This window comes from Micropterus dolomieu, linkage group LG06, assembly GCF_021292245.1.
Source record: "Micropterus dolomieu isolate WLL.071019.BEF.003 ecotype Adirondacks linkage group LG06, ASM2129224v1, whole genome shotgun sequence".
Taxonomy (NCBI): Eukaryota; Metazoa; Chordata; class Actinopteri; order Centrarchiformes; family Centrarchidae; genus Micropterus; species Micropterus dolomieu.
Genome location: NC_060155.1, coordinates 12,772,096 through 12,792,727, shown reverse-complemented (window position 1 = coordinate 12,792,727; position 20,632 = coordinate 12,772,096). Strand labels below are relative to the sequence as shown.

Here is a 20,632-nt window from a genome sequence, read left to right as displayed (position 1 = left end):
CAGATTTTCATCAGTCACAGATATGCCAGTTAAATGAACATAACAACAATTAATCCCACATTGAATACTAAATCGATGATGCGTCACTATCCTGGAGCCATTATCTGTTGAAAACTGATTGCATAACTGTTTGCAGTACACGAATGGCAGTGTATCAAGGGAGGAACACAGAGTTTTTTTATTTTGTAAACCTGAGGTTCATGAACTGTATCAGCTTTACGGAAACAAATAAATACTCCAATGTTAGATCAGTCAGCAGCTTCTCCACAGCCTTGCATGTTATTAGCACTGGTGGGGGGTGGGGTGGGGGGCATTGGTAGGAATGATGGTATTCCTCCTGACTTCTTTGTTAATGGTGTCGTCAGCTTCATAACGAAGCTCCCAGCTTATTGTCTCAGCATGCATGGGCGGCACAGGAACGGAGACAAAAGGCGTGGGAAATTACATGGGAGCTTGTGCCCAAATGTGTCGCTATTCTTGGCCTTCTTTTTGAAACAGCACGGAAAGAAAAACCTTGAAAGGAGTGAAAAGTAGAAGACCGAACAGAATTGGACAATATACTGTAGATTTATTGCTTCAGCTATAGAAATGCAGCCGAAAGAAATACAGCAGACGTGTGTTTTTTTTGTGCGTAAACCACAGAAAGAAGCAATGATAATGGCTCATGGTAAAGAACATCATTACTACTTAATAACAACTTGCAAGGGTTTGTAAAAATAGAAACTAGAGTAAAGTTGAAACGTTTGTGGTCGACTGATGTTGTGATTGTCAGTCCCATTTATTTTAACAACGGCGGGATTGTTACAATGGGATGGCGATGTGGTACAAGGATGCAGCTGAAGGCCAGATGGCGCATGACAGATTACATGTTTGCTATCAGAAGAAGGAAATTGGAAGAAAAAGATGATCCAGGTAGCGTGATACCTTGAAGGGGTTTAGATATTGGTGAGCAAGATAGTGACATATGCAAAACCGCAGCTACTGCCTACTCCCAAAACTCAAAGCTAATGCTTCTAAATGAAACAGAAGCCTGATAAAAGAGATTTCTTTCCGTTTAAATTGCGCCTCACAAGCTGTGCCCTACCTCTGACCTCCCTGGGCTGGGAACAGTAGTTTGGCGCTTCACAGAGATGTCAGCACTTTATAGCAAATAATATTTTCAGTGAATTAACTAAAAATCAAGCATATCTCATTCCTGTTCCCCAATGATGATCTTTCAGGATGTCTCTCTGTTCCTGTGTAATAATACCAAAAATGTTCCTACTGCCCATTCAACATTATGATAAAGATTGTAGAATTCAATACCACATCAAAGCTATTGAGTAAAAGTGAATTTGAAGGCAAGTTTTAAAAGATGACACCATCAAGCGGGGGTTTGCAAACTAATGTGTAGAGGAGGAGGAGGACTGGGAGCCACCAGCCCACACAAAGCTGCCTGTAAAAACTGTGCATCTCTCTGCAGCTTCCTCCTACGTTCTCTCACTGGTCATTTTGTCATCTTCTACAAACCAGTATATGCCTTCGTGTTTCCCTGTGTGCCTATTCCCAGTTACTGAAATTCACACTGACCTTTTTCTGTGTTCAGTTGTTCATTCTTTTTAGTCTTTCTGGCCAAGTCTGCAAACTTCACCTAGAGTTTTCTGCACTTCTCTTTGTCTGACACATGAAACGAATAGTAACATATTAGATGGCAGGGTGGCTGTGATGTTTGCAAAAATCAGTAGTCACAGAGCCTGTTCATCCACCCATGAATGTACAGTACATTAGCAGGTAAAAACACACACAATGCACAAACACTGATCCGTGGCACTTCATGTTGAGTATTATTTTCTGTCAGAGGAAACAGGCAAATTAGCAGTGAGGAGCATCTTGGATGTCAAACATTTTAATAAGGGGGCTTCATGCTGCTTATACAGCTTAGATTACGCAACTACAGACACACTCACTGTCATTGTCTCTCCCCCATTCAATCTCATGCATTCTCCGTCTCTGTCTTTCTCTCACACACGCTATACAAATGCAGAAGCTCTCTCTCAAAACCTGAATTTTAGAGACAGAAGCGTCTGGAATTTTTTCACAACCTCCCACAGATGTCCTCGAACCTATCATTTTCTCTGCAGTGGAGCAATGGTGACGTATGCTCGTTGCTAGTGCAGCTGAATTTTAAAAAGCTCTACACCCACGCTGAATACCACTACTGCAAGCATAATTATCATAAACTTTCCTTGCCGTCTGTAGCCCTTCTGTCTCTGTGTATGATTCTCCTGACTTATTCAGTTGCAGACATTAATTCAGTGCCAATGCTGAAGGGGAGGGTGAAGGGGTCTGGTAAATTTATGTCTTCTTGAAATTTGGTAGGTCATGTGTATAATCACTGCTGCTGTGTAATCACCTGGGTGTGGGGGAATCAAAAGCACATGTTAGCATATTTTCCCCGTGTGTGTGTGGGGGGGTGTGTGTGTTTTTGCGTATACCAGTACATGTGTTCCTACATGGACGAATGCACAAATTGGCGTACGTCGCACCCAAACTGCAGTTTGTTTACATTACGTCTGCAAGCTATTCTCATTGTGGCATTTGGCAATTAATACAGTTGTACAGTGATTTTTAGGTATATTCACCTCATTTCAGTTTTAAGCTATAACAACCATTCCTGTGTGTGTTTCTTTATCAAATTTATAATTCAGATCTTTCAAGGGAATTTGCTGTTTGACAGACCTGTTTGTAAGTTTTTGGAGGGTGTCACATCAAGTTTTAATTGTGCCAAAGAGAGCTGGATAGTCACACCCAGGAAAACATCAGTATTCAGAGGAACTCCCTTGTGACTGCCTACACTTATAATTAACAGTGATAATTTACCCCCCCCCCCCCCCATGTTTTTTTTCCTTAAAGATTTTTTTTCGTGATAGGTTTGCCACTCTCCAAGTGCTTTAACAGTCCCCAGCACCCAGTCTTCTTCATCTTCATTTCAAAACTAAGCAACTTGACGCTTAAAAAGCTAAAATGTTAATACTAGAATTAGGCATATTTTAAACCTGATCTTATTAGGAGCTCTGTTTGTAGTTAAAACTCTTAATTTTTCTAGCCTTTGAGATGTAAAATTGACATATGGATTTTGGGTTATGTAGCCCACATTTAAATGATCTGTGAGATTTATTTTTTTAAATTCTCCCCTGTATTTTCTCATCTTTTGCCCGAAAGGAGCACAACTAATTGCATTTCGTGCTCAAATTAAAAATCCAAAAGATGGCGTCAGGACTCATTTGGTATGGTTGAAGCCTCAGGCAGAACCTTGTACAAGGTCGATTAACAATTCAGAGCTCATGTGTCTGGTCCGTGCTGATGCCAATCACTGTTCCTGACTCTGTCCAGTGAGGTCAGACATCTTAAATCAAGAACTTTTTTTTTGGTTGCTGCGAATAATTTCCTGCAATGCGTTAATTTACTTTCATATGTTCACATAAGGCTATATTTAAAAGCATGACATCAATACCTATTAAAAGTCCTGAAAATTTTTGTTCTCATTAAACCTTGTGAGTCACTGCCGCAAGCTTTGACACTGATTTGTCATGCAAAGCTCTCACCAAACACTTGTGAATAATGCAGATGACACTGGGATGTTTGTGCTTTCAGAAAGTAGATAACACCAGAGGTTTTGTCTTTCCTCACAATACTCAGGGAAGCTAGATGCTCGTCAGGTGTGAGTTGTGCTGCTGTTATGTATGTGTTAATTAGGTCAAATTAGGCCGTGACTGCAGCCACCTGTCAGAACTATTGCCGACTATCCGGAGTCAGGGAGCCACCTTTATTGACTGTTCTTGTTACACTGTTTGACAGTGGAAGCAAACTGTCTTCATGAAGGAGTGTATATGTGCATGGCTTCCTCACACTGACTCATGTTCTAATGCTGACGATGGGTTGGATGCATCGTGCTATCTGCTAGACAACACCAGCATTTGCTGTGCACAGTGTCTGTGCCCTTATATAAATACACCAGTGCTGCCCATCTGTCATGTCTGGTATTCAAACGTATCTGTTCTGTGGTTCCTGCTAACAGGTGTTCAGAAGGTATCACTGCTTAAGCCCTAAATGTAACTGATGATGCTGTAAAAAAACATTCCTAATTCTAACGCTTACCATTGCCAGGCTTACAGTAGGTGACTGCAGCGTGGAGACATCTGAGTGAGGTTCTTCAATTTCAGAAGTTGGTTCAAACTACGAAAGTATTTTCTTTAGAGGAGTGTTTTGCTTTTGACAACACTGCAGTTCCTCAGTGGTGTGACTGCCACCCTCTGGAAGCAACAAGTATATTGTGTCAAATTATCTCAACTGAAAATGCAGATACTATTGAATAACACAAGGCCTAATTGATTTCAATTAGGGAGATGAGGCAAAAGTACAGACAATCTAATTAGTGTCTGTAATGACTGTTTTCAATAAAACTATATAATGATACATGTTTAGAATTAAATTTGGGTGTTATATCCCATTAGATAAGGAAAAATGTCCCCTCTTCTATTCTTATTTACTTTAAGCATACTGTTTGTACAATATCTGGAGCGCCAGTGCATTAAAATGTAATGTTGTATTTCTAAAATACTGGAAAAGTAGAAATGGCTTTTGGGATATTCAACAAAATCCATTTCAGTGTCTCTTTGTTTATGACATTTACTGACAAAGATGGATGATAGAGGTGAGACTGATAACAAATATATTTCTTTTATAAAGTACCAAGAAAACCTTTGTGTTGGTAAGGACTTATGAGGTAAGGAATATAGCCTAAGGGAAGTAAAGGACAATCTCAGGTCAGAGCAATGTTGGTAAACCACCAACAGTACACTAATGTTTTATAACAGTGACTCAGATAAATAGTTAAATAGCCAACAGACATGCAGTGTGATATCAGCTCACAATCAGGCAGATCGCACGCACACACACACACACACGCGCACACAGAGAGAGAGAGAAAGATACAGAAGCGGACGGTAATTCAGGAATCTCAAAACATGCTAATCCAGTTTTTCTGCTAAAGCCCTCCCAGCCACCATCAAGATACTGTTACAAGAGGGTGAAACATTTAGCTGTGGGACAGAGAAAGAGAGAGGGGCACACAAGAGAAGCTCTGTTACCTAGTCTGTACTTTTAAATAAAATAACAGGATTTACCACAGAGCAGGTTTCCTCTGGACCAAACTGCAACAATGACAACAGGACAGTGGATTAACTTTAATCCTATCAGTGTTTCTTATGTAGGACCCTGTTGACCAACACCTGTATTACGAATTACCGGGAGCAAACGACTCCAAGTGAACCATGACACATAGCCGCTCTGGGCCACTCCCTCAAACTGTCCAGTAATGTTTTGGGTTTGTGCTGGTAACCACATTATCAGGTCTGCATGGAAGACATATCATGGACACAGCATGATGCAACTGACAAAAGGAGAGATTTTGCCGGACAAAGTGGCTAAGGACTAACATGCTGGAGCTAAAAATTGGACTGCAGGGTGATTTTCACAACAATGCCTGATAGAACCAAGGCGCGCAACCCATGAGGAGAGGAAAATGAAAAGATGATCAACAATTTGGACTGACATGTGATATTTCAGGCACCTGGAGGTTTTCTTTTGAATGGTGATGGAGAAGTCCCTTTGAGGTTGTAGGCAGACTATGTTGCTGTGCTTTGGGAGCCGTAGACGAGCTCGACACCGGATCCAGTGGAGTGAAAAGAATTGTTTGCTTGATGATGAGTCTCAGATCATTCCAAACCCGTGCTTCCTAGACACAGGTAAAGGCCGGCACAGTGAGCTTTGACAGCTTAACTTTGACCTAAATTCACTGTCAAGGCATCTTTTTCTGGCATTTTACTGGTAATACTGAATGCTCTCTAATAAGAAACCAAGAGATCCCTGATTGTGCGTATGTGCGGTTACAGTGCATGCTAAAAAGTAAAGCACTGGGTATACTCAAACAATGCCTTTAAATGTTTTTCCATTCTTACACACCCAGTCTGCTGATAAGGATACAAAAGGAAAAGAAATGCACCAAGTAACACCTTCAATATCAGTGCTCACACTTACTGTAAATAGAATGAAAGGCCTTGATTCAGGCAAGCTTAAACTAATGTCATTTTGGAGCATGTTTTTCTTTCAACCTGAAGAAATCGTCCTCGTTTCAGCTATTAGAGGGTTTTAGGGTGTTTTTATGAAAAGGGAGGTTTGTAAATCAACTGCTGGTGAGAATCTGCTTTTTGGCACAAAGCTGCTGTGACGCTCGCACTGCAACTTCCAGCTTCATGGTTATCCTGGATTTCCCACAGTGACGCACTCTGAGATTGGGCAGTCATTGTTGACATTTTGCTCTCCGGTTTTCTCTGCCAAAAACCCTCAAAAGCAGTATTCCGAAATTCTGATCATGCACCTGTTTCGGGGGTTTGTACGCAATATAGGAAATGTTTGGGAGAAGTTTCAAGAAAATATCCAAATAAAGAGAGGGCTGTTCCGATGTTGTGTCAGTAAAACATAATTCAGGAAAATTACACCAAGATTAATGTTTACCCAATCAAAATCAATACAACCTTTAGGGGAATTTTCCCCCAGTTTTATGTTCTACCAGCATTTTTCAGTTTTTGACCACAAAGGGGCAGTGTTCCAGCCTTAACCGCACTGTAACCAGATTGCTGCAAGTTTAGTAAGTGAAATCTGGCTTGATTCAGATGATGCTCTTTATAGAACATGGCTCTATGTTAGATGGCTCCATTTCAGTTCACTAGTGCATTATAGAGCACCACACCTCTGAAAACAGGGAAATGGAACACGAAAATGTAAGCTCATTTAAGCTTAAGCTCTCCCACTGTGTGTAGGCTGTGTTGTGGGAGCCACTGGAAGCGTGCTGTGTAGTTGTGTGGATAGTTGTGGTTACTAACAAGTTGCATTTGTTTTCCCTTAGTTCCTGTAGTGAGAGGCGTTCTTTTTTTTTTTTTTTTTTTTTAAGTTGTGCAGATATTTCCTTAACAAAGAGATCTGACCAAACTCTGTACAACCTAAGCAATGTCGCAATGCTATACTCTTCATTTTAATACAAGCTGGTGGTCACTAAAATGTGGATTAACGAATAAGGGTATTTGGTGACTGTAACACAACTCTCTCTTCCTCCGTTAAACATAGGAGAGTATCCCTTGTTTTGTGTTTTACCATTGGTCTGAAGAACACAAAGTGCCCATTCATGGCTGGTGTTGATTGTCGTGTCCTTGTTGATTACAGCAGTGTGTAATCAGCTCAGTCTTCTCTCAATCCCATGTTAACGTTTGTCTGTTTATGTCTCTGGGGGCAGCTAGCAGCTCTGGAGAAATCAGGAGGGCGTGTTTAATGCCTGTGGGATCCACTCCTTGTTTTCCATGTGTCCCAGGGGTTGGAAGGCAGCTGAAAGTTCAAACATAGACTCACTCCCTCATGCTCTACATGGCAAGAGCTCAGAGATTAAAGGGTTTGTCTGCACCGCCAACAACAAGGATAGCTCACTTCATAACTTGCCAAAGAGGAAGGATGATTCTGTTTTTTTTTTAAGTTGCAACTTTTACAGATACGACTTTGTTGCAAAACAAGCAGTGGATAACCTGTTTTTCTTTTGTTCATCTGCCTGTTCAGGACAAGTAGAACAAAGTGTGGGAAGAAAGCAGCTACCATCTAAATGCCTGTGTGAGTGTGCTGAGTAAAGGAGCCAGAGGATGCAGGTGGCAGCAAAGCTTTGCTCTAACTTGTTTGAAGTTTTTTTCCCATGTCAAAGGTGAAGGATTATGCCTGGCATAGGAATTTAGTCTTCAAACGAAGGACTTCATGAGCTGAATCTCTACATCTCCTGGGCAGAATGTGAACATTGGCTTGTGCTACAGGCTTGTATTGGTGTCTGAATGAGGATGTATGTGTGAATCAGTTTTACTTAAGTGCCATGCTATTCCTTAGCAGTGGGACTGTGGATGTGACCCCAAGGAGTACAGCCATTTGCCAACAGCAGGGGAAAATCGTTTACCACATCTCTGTAATCCTGAAAGAAACACAGGGAGATGCGCCGAGGTCAGAGCTGGGAATGGGCCGGGTCACCAACACCCCGGTGGAGAATTGCCAGCCAAGAGGAGAGATAATTAGTGTAGTGCCAATGGAGAACAGCCCCAGGCTGGGCAGGGCACGACAGGAGCTCGACAGGTGGCCCTCCCTGAGCCGCACAGGTAGAGCTGGGAGGCAAAGAGAGGAGGTAGTTGTAGAGGAGAATGAGGAGGAGTTGGATGAGGTGGAGGGAAAAATGAAGACAGACAGGTTTTTGAAACAGCCTTCCAAGAACTCAGGTAACTCCTCACAGCAAGACAAAGACGTGGCAGAGTTTGCTGCTCAGACAGACACCCGGGAGCAACACATTTGGAGCGCAACATTACGCTCTGTCACCGCTCATGCTAAAGGGCTTGTCTTTGGGGAACATGGCACTGTTGCAGGACACAGCTCTCTGCCACGGGCCGTGTTGCGAAGGCCACGTCAGGATGAAGCTCCGCTGGGTAGGAAAACGCTGAGCATGTATGGCGACTCAGTCAAGCAGCAAAGAGATTCTCAACCTGAACAAGAAAGACGGCTGCGGAGGCCCAGGAGTGTGTGCATGCTGGCAGGCCCAGGCCCTGTCCCTGTCCTGCCGGAGCCCTCGATCCAGCACAATGTCAGGAGGGCAGGCATTTTAGAAAATGACCAGCAGTACAGGAGCAGGAAGGCTGAGTTGAGGGCTGTGGATGGCCTCAGTCCCGTCGTAGTTCAGCTGCCTTTGCTCCCTGCAGAGGTGACCCCCAGAGTCCGCCAAAGGAGCTGTAAACCCAGGCCTGTCAGTATGACAGTACTAGAGCTAAGAAAGAGGGGCTCTGATGATGAGCTAGATAGCCAGAGGAGCTGCAGCCACACAGGCAGCGATGGAGGAGGCTTTGTCAAAGGGGCCTTACGTTGGAGGCTTTTTGGCAAAGCAGCTCGAGATAAGAACAAGGAGAAGGAAAGTGACAAAGATGCAAAATCTTCTCTCAAATCCAGCAAATGTGATGCTCCAAAAAGCACACTGAGCTCCTTAAGGCGGAGCCTCAGTCTGCGAATCAGGAGGACTCGGCCCCGGGACAAAGTTACTTTAGGGTCTGAAACGGAGTCAAAGGAGTGCTCTCGGACTAGAAGTACTGCTGAGGAGACAACAATGGCTCCACTACCTTTTTCGTACCTCACAGGAAGAACCCTTCCAACTTCCAGTGAGCCGATAGAGGATGGAGGCATGCAGTATATTCAGTACCACAGTAGGGGGAAGGTCAAGGTAATGGAGGTACCCCTCTGTCCAACAAAACTGTCTTCCAAACCAGTGCAGGAAGAACCAAGCTTATGGCAGCTCATAGCCAACCGTTTCAGGAGGAAAGAGCAGCCATTCAGTGGTAAATGTGAATCCCAGCAGTCCCAGAGCAAAGACACAGGCCAGTATCCCCTGGCTGGGAATAATAAGTCACAGCCAGTCACCATAGAGACTCTGGCAGGCATTGACTCCCACAAAGGTCAAGGTAAGACCAAGGCAAGATTGCTGAATTTATTTCTCAGCTCACTTCTCCATTCATACCCCCTCCTTCACTGCATAGAAAGTTACAGCTCAAGGGAAACAAGGAAGTGCTCTTTTTTTTTAGAAGGACAGGCAAATGAAAAACACATGGGGAATAGTGAGTTTGGATGGCATTCAAAAACGTCTGGTTCCAGAGAGTCCTTTTGGAATTTCTATTTTGGGTACTTAATTTGTGTTTTTCATGTGTGAACTGCCAGTGTGTATGCACTTAAATCAATTTGCCTTGCATAAGATTTTTTGAAGTTCAGTAAATGAGTAGGTAAGTACAATAAACTCAATCACCAGCAACTGACAAGAACATATTATAATTGTTTTCCAGTGTGGTATAAGCAGCCCCAGTACTGTATGTGTTACCCAGGCACAGTATATGAGAGTCTTGATAATGCTGTCTGTTGGCCTCACAGAGAAACAGCTTAAAGCAGTAGCATTAACGCAGTTAGTGGTTGTAATGGGGATGCGTTTGGCAGCCTAGCAGGGCTAAATTAAGAAGGCTTACATACTATAATGATGGGGAGAAGAGAAGAAGACTTGAGCACTGTGTTTAAAGGTTAACTCTGTGGAGTGTGTTTGTCCAGTTTCCTGGAAGAGCAGGCAGAGAGAGGAAAATATTTGTAACTATCTGAATTAATAGCTGTGATTTGCTGCATTTTGTGTGTCAAGCTCCAATTTCACACCTTCACACGAGGACCTAATTAGTTGTCTGTGACAACTTAATGACTTTCCCTAATGTCAGGTCACACATATCCTGTACTCATTCGCATTCAGCCAAGCTTTGAACCAGCAAACCAGATTTTTCATTCTCATTCCAGCATAACGCTCGTAATGGTTCCTGAGGTCAACCTAGTTGATCTCCCAGTCTATTTGTATTCTCACATGACATGTTACCAAGGATACCTATTTCTGTTGTGGAGTGTCAAGTGGTATTTGTCCATTTATTCCACTGCAGAGTCAGTCAGTCAGGCATTAGGAATGTAGGTGTGCCAATCGGCCTGAGTAAAGTTGTTAAAGGTGTTCAATGCCCTGGGTGGGACTCTGCTCAAGTTGCTACCTGCTTAAGTGTTTGCTACTAAATTAAATCTAGAAAGCTGAAGCCCTGCCTTCACCTAAACATGCACACGCTCCTTAATCTTGTGTGTGAGTGAGGTTTGGAGGAAGGTACAAGATACAGGGTGAGGGGTTTGAGGTGTGCAGGCTGTGTACCCACCCCCACCTGTGGATGAACAAAGCCACTCTGTCGTACCAGTGGAGGCATGAGTGATCAGTGAACCATGTGCTGAGATGGGGTCTCTCTGGGGGTCTTTGGGTTGGAGGAGGGGTGGCTGGTCACGGGGCCTAGGTGGCCAGCAGTACACTTACCTAGTGAAGGTTGAAATATTGGGAATGGGACTGTAGGTACGACACTGTAAGAAGCCTCGGTGTAAAGTGTCAGCGGGATCCAGCTGACAGAAATGTGCTCACTGATGCGGATTTATTCTTACTTGCCTTGACTTGCCATTGCAATTTGAAGAAAATTCCCCCATGTGTGTGATCCATCCTCCTTTATCTTGAATCTGACATAAAATGTATTCATGAGGATGGAATTCCCTTTGGTTCTTCCCCTTGGTATGTCTCATTTGATACCACATCCTGTGAATTTCTGCCAACAGTATTTCCTGAATCAACTTTACATTGTAGCTGTATTTAGTCTGCCTACTTCTACAAAATCTGCAGGTGGAAAATGTATTTAAAAGAAGCGTTGGTTATTCCATTCATACCAGAAGGGGTGAGTGAGCCAAACTCCCTGCAGGTAATTATGTTTAAGACAAACCGATGCATTCAAGAAAATTGGGACAAACAGTTACACTGTGATAATGCCCTGTCACCTGCTGTAGGAGAAATGGGAGACAGCAAGAAATTGGATAATCACTGAGTGAAACAGTTTGAGCATTAACAGAGGGAAATCTGTTAACAATCGCATATAAACTCATATTTGAGCATCTGCCACTACAAACCTCAGCTATGAGGTGAGCTTTTCTCCAACAAGTACAAACTGTTTGTTTTTTGAAGTTTGAGTTTGGGCCTGCAATTTGCAGATCTTCCATCCCTTTGTATGCAGTTTTCCTTTTTAATTCAGTTGATTGTTTCCATCAGTTGCACTGTTTGTGGATAATCTGACATGTTCTTAACTTAACCCTACAAATTGAGTTAATCAACATGGGCTTTGTCCTGCAAGACATCTCAAACCCCATTTTCCAAATCTCACGTTAGAGAACCCTGAACCAGAATGCCCGATTTACTTTCGGGGAAGTGATCAATGTCTGTCTGCAGACAGAACAAGGCTTTAAGAGCCTTAAGTAGGGCAGGCTATCCAGACCGCATTAGACTGGCTTGGTATAAAGATTTTTACCTTGTTCTCTGCTGATTGTGTTTGTCACTTACCTCCTTAGATAGAAATAACAGGTTGGTGTTTTGGAGCTTAGAGGAGCTCTGACTGGGTTGTTCACTGAATGAATGGCTCCGAACAGCAGCACATAAAAGGAATATGATGCAGGATGATTTTGTAAAGATGGGCATGATAAAAGTAGTGAGCCAGAGAATGTTGGTTGGTCTTGAGGTTGGCAAATAAGGGAAGTAGAAATACTAATTGCTAGCTAAATTCTCACTCTGTAATTTGTGACAGTGGGAAAGCATGGTTGGAAAGTCAGTCAGAGCTAGAGTGGAAATTTAGACCTCAAGGTTGTCCTCTCTCATTCCAAAAACCATTTCAGATTCACTGCGCGTAGAAATGTTCCCATGTATGCACATGCACACACACTCAAAAAAAAACCCCATATGCGCAGCATTTTTGCTCACATTGCATTTCCTTTTCTCATTAAAATGGAATAAGTGGGGGGACGATTGTGCTTCGCTACCTTCTAACTGAACGGTCATTTTTATCTGAGTAGACATGAGCAGTGAAGTGAAAACCCTAACAAACAAGCTGGCAACGCAGTTTTCCCCTCACAGAGACAAAGACACTGGTGTCCTCTCTAGCATCACAGATGCCGGGGCTTTCTGTTTCCATAGGCATTCTGGGACACAGTAATGCAGGGATGTTCATTTTTAAAGGATGATGTAACACAGAGCACATGGATTTAATTAGGGCCTTTTTTTAAGCAGGATACCAAAATGTACTCTCTGCTCTAAGGATGCCAAAAAGTTAGGCATCTTCTCGGTGTTAAAATTTGTTGTGGGTGTGTTCATAAGAGGAAATATATGAGATGATTTTTGTTTGATTGTTAAGAAAAATGTGTAAATCCTCATTTCTTTTCAGTGTTTTTATGTCCTTGAAATCATAAAAAGTAAGAGAATGTTCTGTTCTAGACATGCAGCGCTTGTCAGTAGCCAGCAACTCCATTTCTATCTTGGCCTTTGATGACCCTAATTTTCCTCCATAGTTATCTATGGATTGGCCTTTTATGTGAATATGTCCCCCTTTTGAAAGTTTGATTATGTGGATAAAGGTGAGAGAAATGTCTGTGCATCTGGGGTGCTTTTTTCTGTTTTTTGTTCTTTATTTTACTCTGTTTCTGTTTAATTATCTGTTTATTAATTCTTTGTTAATGTTGACTTAATGCAACAAGTGGTAAGGACTGGAACCTTTCAATGTGTTAGTCTAATTGATAGTTTATCAACCCAATTATGTGAAAAATAACACAATCTAAATTCATCATTACAAGTACAGATAATAAATCGCTAAATAATAGGTCTGTACAAAATGACAGGAAATCCAAGAAAACAAGGCAACAACTTTATCTGATACTGTCTCAGAGCACTGTGAGCTGCGTTCAGTTTCCTGCACTGAAAACTCAGATGGGTATCTTCGCTCATGTTCTGACATGTCAAACCCACACTGAGAGGGCTTAACATGAGGCGTGCTGTTTAAAGACTACTCTGCTCCACACAATGCTTGATGAAAGGCCCTTCTGTTAGGGATGAACTTTTCTCCTCTCCCACAACAAGTGACACATCCTGAGCAGCACAAGGCTCGTTGTAAATGGAGGTCAGAAATAAGTAAACATTTTAGCAGAAGTTTTTTGTTTTGTTTACTCTAACTGTTGTAAAGGGATTTTTGGCTCATGTCTACTCAGCAATGAGTCATGTGCTTTTAGCATAGGTTTTGGAGAGAAAATAGAAACGTTTCTTAAAGCGACAGTGGATACCTTACTGTTTATGCTGTCAGTCCTTTCATATTAGAATCACCACGGGCACAAAGGGAAACCACTATTGCGGCAACAAACAGGATTCAGACGTGGCAAGGGAGTGTTCGGGGTTCACCTGGTTACACACACCTTGTTACCTGGAGACAGAGAGTCTACACTCCTGTATTAGAGATGGTATCTGCTTCTTGGGGGGTTCAGATGGTGAGAAAGCCATGATCCAACACAGGAAGGTGGTCTTTGTTCTAATAGCTGTTATGACACAAAGTTGTGTACTCCATCTCTGTGGGAAACAAGCACAGCTTGTGGAGTTGTCATTTGTGTTTTTAGTTGTGAGAGTTTGTATTGTTCCTCACTGTGCTCTTTCCCACTGCCCTGTTTCAAAGCATGAGACAAAGTCTCCAAATGTGACTGGAAAACCAGACAAGTTGTGTCAAGCCTGATAATGGCTGTCTTTTCACAATGGATTAGCTAAAACCCGTTTAGAGATTCCACTGTGTTGAAACCTTTATATTGACATATTCTGCATAGATTGTACTTTCCATAGGTGTTTCTCAATTACTTCTTGGCATTTATGTGCTTTATAAGTTCTACATACATAAACAAAACAGGACATGAGCAAATACGTCAGAGAGTGAGCGAAATCTTTATTGACTGGTTGTTTCTATAAATGTGTTTTTCGTCTGTAACCAACCATTGGTTTAATTCTCAATTAATCTGCCAATTTGATAAAATGTTCAGGATCAGGGATTAAATCAAAACCTGTTTCAAAGCTTGGATTATTATAATTGCTTATGTTCAAACAACTGTCCATAACCCAAATATGTTCAATTAACTACTATAGATTTTCTTTTTTTTTTTAAAAACAGACAATATCCAAATTTCATCTTTCTTCTTCTCCAAAGTGACTGAGTAATTGATTAAGCGACTAATTGTTGCAACTCCAATGTGTTAATAGGATAATCTTTTCGGATTAAAACTCAGCCTATGTTACATATTTTGTTGATTTTTGTACATAAATTATCCCAGATGTTTCCAACAATAATCAAACCTAGAGAAATTCTCAGTTTTATTCAAGGTAACGGTGCAATTCATTTGGTCTCATGTCAATGGCGTCCATCCCCTTTACCCCTGTAGTTCCTATAACTTCTGGGGAGACGTGGGATACGTCAGAGTGAGGAAGGAAGTCGGGAAAGGTGACTAAACTTAACGTGAATAAAACTTTAATACATTACCCCGTCTGTGAACATGATTTCTGCCTGTCTCACGTCACAAAGATTTTAATCGGCAATGGTGGATGTTTAGCACCGAAGACGACTCCCCCCATGCTCCCACGCTAATTCACAACATCATCAAACTACATCTTATGTTATTGTTTTGGTGTGAGAGACAACTAGCGACAGAAATCTTCTTCACTTTGGACAGCATGGCTCTGCAAATCTACACTAAACTGTATAAAAGTTTGACATACTCCTGCTGGTTTACTCTGGAGTTTTTATGTGCAGGAAATAAAAGATAATGGAACAAACACTCTTTTAAAAAATCAATTCCCCCCACTATGTCAAACTGTGCATAGGCTTTGCCATATGTATACGACAGCTGAACATTCCATCATAAAACCTGTTGCACACAGCACAGATAGTCTATAAACTGTAGCTGTAAAGTCACTTTGCCATCATCCAATGGGAAATACTTGTAATGTCGTAATTATCTGTAGCTGGGGTCAAATGGGACACAAACAGATGGATTACCTTTCAGTGCTTCTGGACTTAATTTGTATTTATCCTTTTTTCACTATAGACTCGTTCGTCAACAGCCAGGAATGGACATTGAGTCGTTCAGTGCCAGAGCTGAAAGTGGTGAGTAACTTTTTAAATTTCTAACAGTCCCCCTGTTGATTCGGTTTCATCTTGCTGACAGATTTAAATGTCATTGGGAAAGCATGTTCTGTCTGTGTAATACTGGTTTTGCATTTTACATGAGAGGGAACAGTTGAGAAATTGGCTGGACTTTTCCCTGGCATGTAGTTGGGGATTTTTAATGAGATGCGTTGGCATGGAGATGGAGGGTTGCTTGCAGCAGGACACGAGATGAGTGACAGTTCTGGGCTAGACTAGTGACACATCCTGGGTCTGATCCCACCCGCCAGTGAAGCACACGCGCAGCCGCTGCCAAATGCACAACTAACATCCTCACATGATTTAATGCCTTCTACCCATAAAGACTAGCAGCCTTGAAAAACTGCACTCCACCATTCTGACAGTTGATATAATCTTTCCGTATTACGTGAATTCATTGTTGTGCTGCAAAAGAGAAAACTTCAATGGAATGAAAAGGGGAGAATTCGCAGGGAACTCAAAGACAAACTTGCTTTTTTGGCTTCAAACACTTTAAATTCGCCTGTTTCCTTTTATGTTTCTAAGGTGTTAATTGGCAGTTTCCACATGGGGGTTTGTTAAATGGACCTGGAAACACTGAATGAAGTGTCTCAAAATAGCTATTATGCCTTTCTAAAAATTCAAAGAATTGCTGTCAGAATTGCAAGGTCATTCTGAAAAGAAGTTGGTCATATGTCTCAGAAGGTTTTTAATATGTTGGCAAAATCAGTTACATGTTTCTCATGCTGCAGTTATGATGACAGGAACTGGGGTCACAACATTTCCTGCAGATTAGTTGAAATAATGATAGGGTGAGCAAAACCCTAAAACATCTGCTACAACAAAGAGCTGTACCCTGGTATTGTAGTTTGATGATGGTAACTAAACTGTGGTCAAACCTTATTTTGCTGCCATCTTTTGATCATCAAATCCACACTCTTAATATTCCAAGATCACATCTAAACATCTACAAAGAAGAGTAGAAGTACTTTGTACTGGAATAGTGCTGATACAGCCTTTTGATTTCATGAAGGCTTTATACCAGCAGGTCACAAAGCCAAGCAGTTAAAACAGCAGGAAACCGGTTCAGTGGTACATTTAAAGTCGATTTTTGTTGACTCATAGCTTTCACCTCACCGTGCCTACAACTTTTGCTAACTTAAAGCTTATTCATAGTTTATTCTGCTGGGGTACCTCGGTGTGTGTGTGTGTGTGTGTGTGTGTGTACTTCAATTATAGAGAGGGAAGGCTGGGAAAGGCCTTAAACATATCTTTGCTCTTGTGCCTCAAACTTCCCTATAATTAGAACCATACCTGACTTTAACACCCACTAATGATCTAAAGAAGAAGAGGGTGACGGTGGGTAGAGGAGATGGAGGAGATGAGGCATGTTGCAGCCTTTGTTCTTCCCAGACATGCTGGCATCATCAGCCCACCTTCTGCCATGCATCACCTTGAAGCCGCTGTAGTTAGGTCTGGTCTAGACACCAGGGAGAGAAAGCGAGGGAAAGATTGCAACCAAACCGATGTATGTTATAAGGACTTTCCTCATAATGTTTCAACCAGACACAGCCTGCGTAAAGGACGACAGCGTGGCTTTAACTGCAGTTTTTTTTGGTTCATACCAGTTTGAAATTAAAATCTACTTATAGAGAAGCAATCCCATCATAGTGAAAACTGAATCACCTTCCTATTCTGTGTGAACATTTAATTACTTAGCATGGTAATTACTACCCAGCAAATACTGCATTTTTTGAGGCAGACACAAAGATAAAAGTGTTTATAAGAATGATGCAATTCATTTTACACATTATTTTTGATAAGAATCACAAAAATTTGGTTATTAAACAGTTCTGACCAAGATACGTACTGAGTGGGACATTTTACACTAAATAAACTTATCTTCTTCTTTGTATAGCATTTTTTTGTTAGACTCTTTTTATATATATATATATATGCCAAAATGAATGTATTTGTAATATAAATATAATGAAAAACATTTCTGTTATTCTTTTCACACGGCCCATGAGGAAATTGTTTAACTTCTGATCATACTGCTCTTTTTGCATTGTTTTGTTGTTGGGTATAATAAAACAGTAAACACGTTGTAAATAATGGACTAAATCCTGCAAAACTGCCACTATGATTGAGCTTTGAAGGTTCATTGTTGATCTTGGAAACAGCAGCTTGATTAAAAATGCTCAACACAAGGTTCGCTAACTCATTTTTTCAAGGCTCAACTTTCAGCCTGAAAGTTTTAAAAAAAATGAGTTGGGGAACCTTGTGTTGAGAATCTTTTGTTACCATTATGGTCCTATAAATCTACATATGCTTGTGGTTTGTACCAGTCATGTTATGCCCGCCCAGTAATAATCACAGTATTTTGCTCTTGACCTTGCAGGGCATTGTGGGAAATCTGTCCAGTGGGAAGTCTGCCTTGGTCCACCGATACTTAACAGGCACATATGTGCAGGAGGAGTCTCCTGAAGGTAAGAGTCTGCTGTTGGAGGTGGGAATAAACATGTCAAATCAGAAAGATTCAGATGTATGAACCAAGTTTGACGATGGATCGATGGATGGATAAAATGCACTACTGCTGACGAGTGAAAATAGCATTTGATAAGTGAAATTCTACAGAAACCTGCAGGCTTGTTTTCTTTACATTTTATATATATAATAAACACACACACCCTTGGAGAATATTTTTCTAATAAGTTTATATTAATTATTACATTAAGCTTCTGCATGGTAAAATTGATAATTGGCTGGATTCATTTTTGAAAAACGTTTTGCTACTCCACTAAAACTACTCATTGTTAGAGAATCAAGGTCAAATTAAACACTGTCACTTCTCTGTGGGACTAAATGAAAGTTTTTATCACAGTTTACTTCCTGTCCTGATGGCCAACGAGCCAGTTTACCAGCCAGTTTAGGAGGGGCTATCTCCAGAAAGGGACCCCTCGTCATTTTAAGTCACACTCTAAGATATGGAAATCAGATATTCTTTAATTTATCAGTAAAATCATAATGAGAAAGCCCCCTTCTGGCCTGAAAGGCAAGTCCCAAAGTTAACTGATCATCTTTGAGCGGTTTGCAGTGTTTCATTTTAGTGTGATTATAGTGTGGATGAGACACAAAACACATAATTAGTTTCTGGCATTTTGCTGCACTAAGGGAGAAAAATCCTCAAAGCTTAATTAGTCCTTGAGAAATCAATGGTGGAAATGCTGGAAAAAAACAGAACAAGCTTGGTTGAATATAATCAAGGAAACATTGCAAAAATCTACGCCGACAGATTTTTGCGTGTGTCCCTTTACATTGCTGCGAGGTTGCTGTGATACAACATACCTGTCTCACGAAAAGCAGCTGCTCAGGCTCTCTTTGTTTTTTATGTGCTTTAACACTGGCTGTACTCCAGATCGGGTATTTACATTGTGGAAGAGTTGCCCAGCCAGGAAGGTTCAGCGATGGCTGTTTCTTCAGCGTTTTGTTCCTGGGCTTTTGCTATGATGTCTGAAAAAAGGTACTGGGGTGTGTTGCCATGGCAACGCCGGATGGAGCTCCGTTGGATTGTGGCACTGTGTCAAGGTCTAAGCCTCCGTGTAAGCAGAGTATGCTTACTGCGTGTTAACTATGCCTACCAACTTACAGTCTCTCTGTAGGCTGTCTGTAAGGTTATTAGTCGCCTCCGTATTTATGTTGTTTAAGGTTGAGCAACACATTAAAATAATTCACAATTACTTTTCATAATGAAAAGTGTGAAGAGTATGGTAACCTGCCTGTTTTTTTTCTTTGGATGCATTGTATTGGCTCTAAATGAAGACAACAGCATCCTGGCTGATTATATAACTGAAATGTTTACTTAAGATTCCATTCACGTTTTTGACAGAGCCATATGCTTTCATTACAGATACTGATCTCAGAGAGACTTTCCATAATCTGGTCAGGCGTATGTACATGCTGCCAAGCTCTGTACAAACTCTGTATTCTGATAAATCTTTGGTTTTCTCTGCCGCTCCGATCCAGTCTTTCTCACTGTGTAATGAGATCCTCCTCATCTTTTTTCCCCTCTTTAAACAGGATTCAGAGACATCCAGACACGTACTTTCTCAGTCCTTTTGTCTAAATCTCCAAAGCTCTGTGACTTTAGTTTTTTTTTAAAACTGGCTGGTGGTACATGAATATCTGTCTCTGTTACACAACCAGCATCCAGCAAGGCTTGAGTGCCTGTGCAAAAGGCTGGGAGAATCCCCTGTTTGCCAAGCAGGCTAAAGTGGACTTAACATGGTGAAAGTATGGCTCAAGTGAATATGTGTTGCTTTGCTGAGACAGGAATACTGTCCACCTATTAAAAATTACAGCGCCCGGCTACTGTATGGCCCTTTAATAAGCTGGTTGAATAGTGTGATCTCTGACACTCTATTCTCTAATCATATGAAGTTAAGCTAACATATCTGCTTATTAAACTCCCAGAAAATCTGATAAGTGTAACAGGTGTACTTATTCTGCATGCCTTCTTCAGCATAGCATTTTTTGATACATTTCATGATCAGGCCTTTTTTTGAAATTTGAAAATTATATTTGTGCATATTTTCGTATTCATAAGACACTGTTTTTGCTCCCAGGGACATCTCTAGCCTCACAACTTTCTCATTTGAATGTTTTTAATCTCCACAGGATCGCAAACCATTCAAATGATATGCAAAATCTAATTTACTGCATAGTTCTCCCATTGGTCTCTTTTTTTTTTCTTTTTTTTTTTATCTGCAGCCAGCTTCGCTAGCGGCAAGGAATATGCATTTGTATTAGAAAAGAAATGAAGAAAATGGGAGAGAAACTCAAGGCTGCATGGGGGCTAAGTGTTAGCTCCTCACTACCATCCTCAAGACATGGTGTGACCTGAGGCACAGCAGTTCAGAACAAAGACGAGGATTTTTGCCTCTGATTTTATCTCCCAA

At 41.3% G+C, this 20,632-nt stretch overlaps 1 protein-coding gene across 2 annotated transcripts in view; it reads left to right on the top strand.

The window, feature by feature from the left end:
• Positions 1-20,632, top strand: part of agap3 (ArfGAP with GTPase domain, ankyrin repeat and PH domain 3) — a 113,892-nt gene that overhangs the window by 36,447 nt on the left and 56,813 nt on the right. Inside the window, exons 1-3 of one of the 2 annotated variants that reach the window (XM_046051365.1) lie at positions 7,550-9,563; positions 15,598-15,656; positions 18,076-18,163. In XM_046051365.1, the coding sequence (XP_045907321.1) occupies positions 7,946-9,563; positions 15,598-15,656; positions 18,076-18,163 (1,765 nt within the window). In that variant the 5' untranslated portion in view covers positions 7,550-7,945. Of the gene's footprint in view, positions 1-7,549; positions 9,564-15,597; positions 15,657-18,075; positions 18,164-20,632 lie in introns of those variants that run through there. The other variant, XM_046051366.1, reaches the window with a different exon arrangement.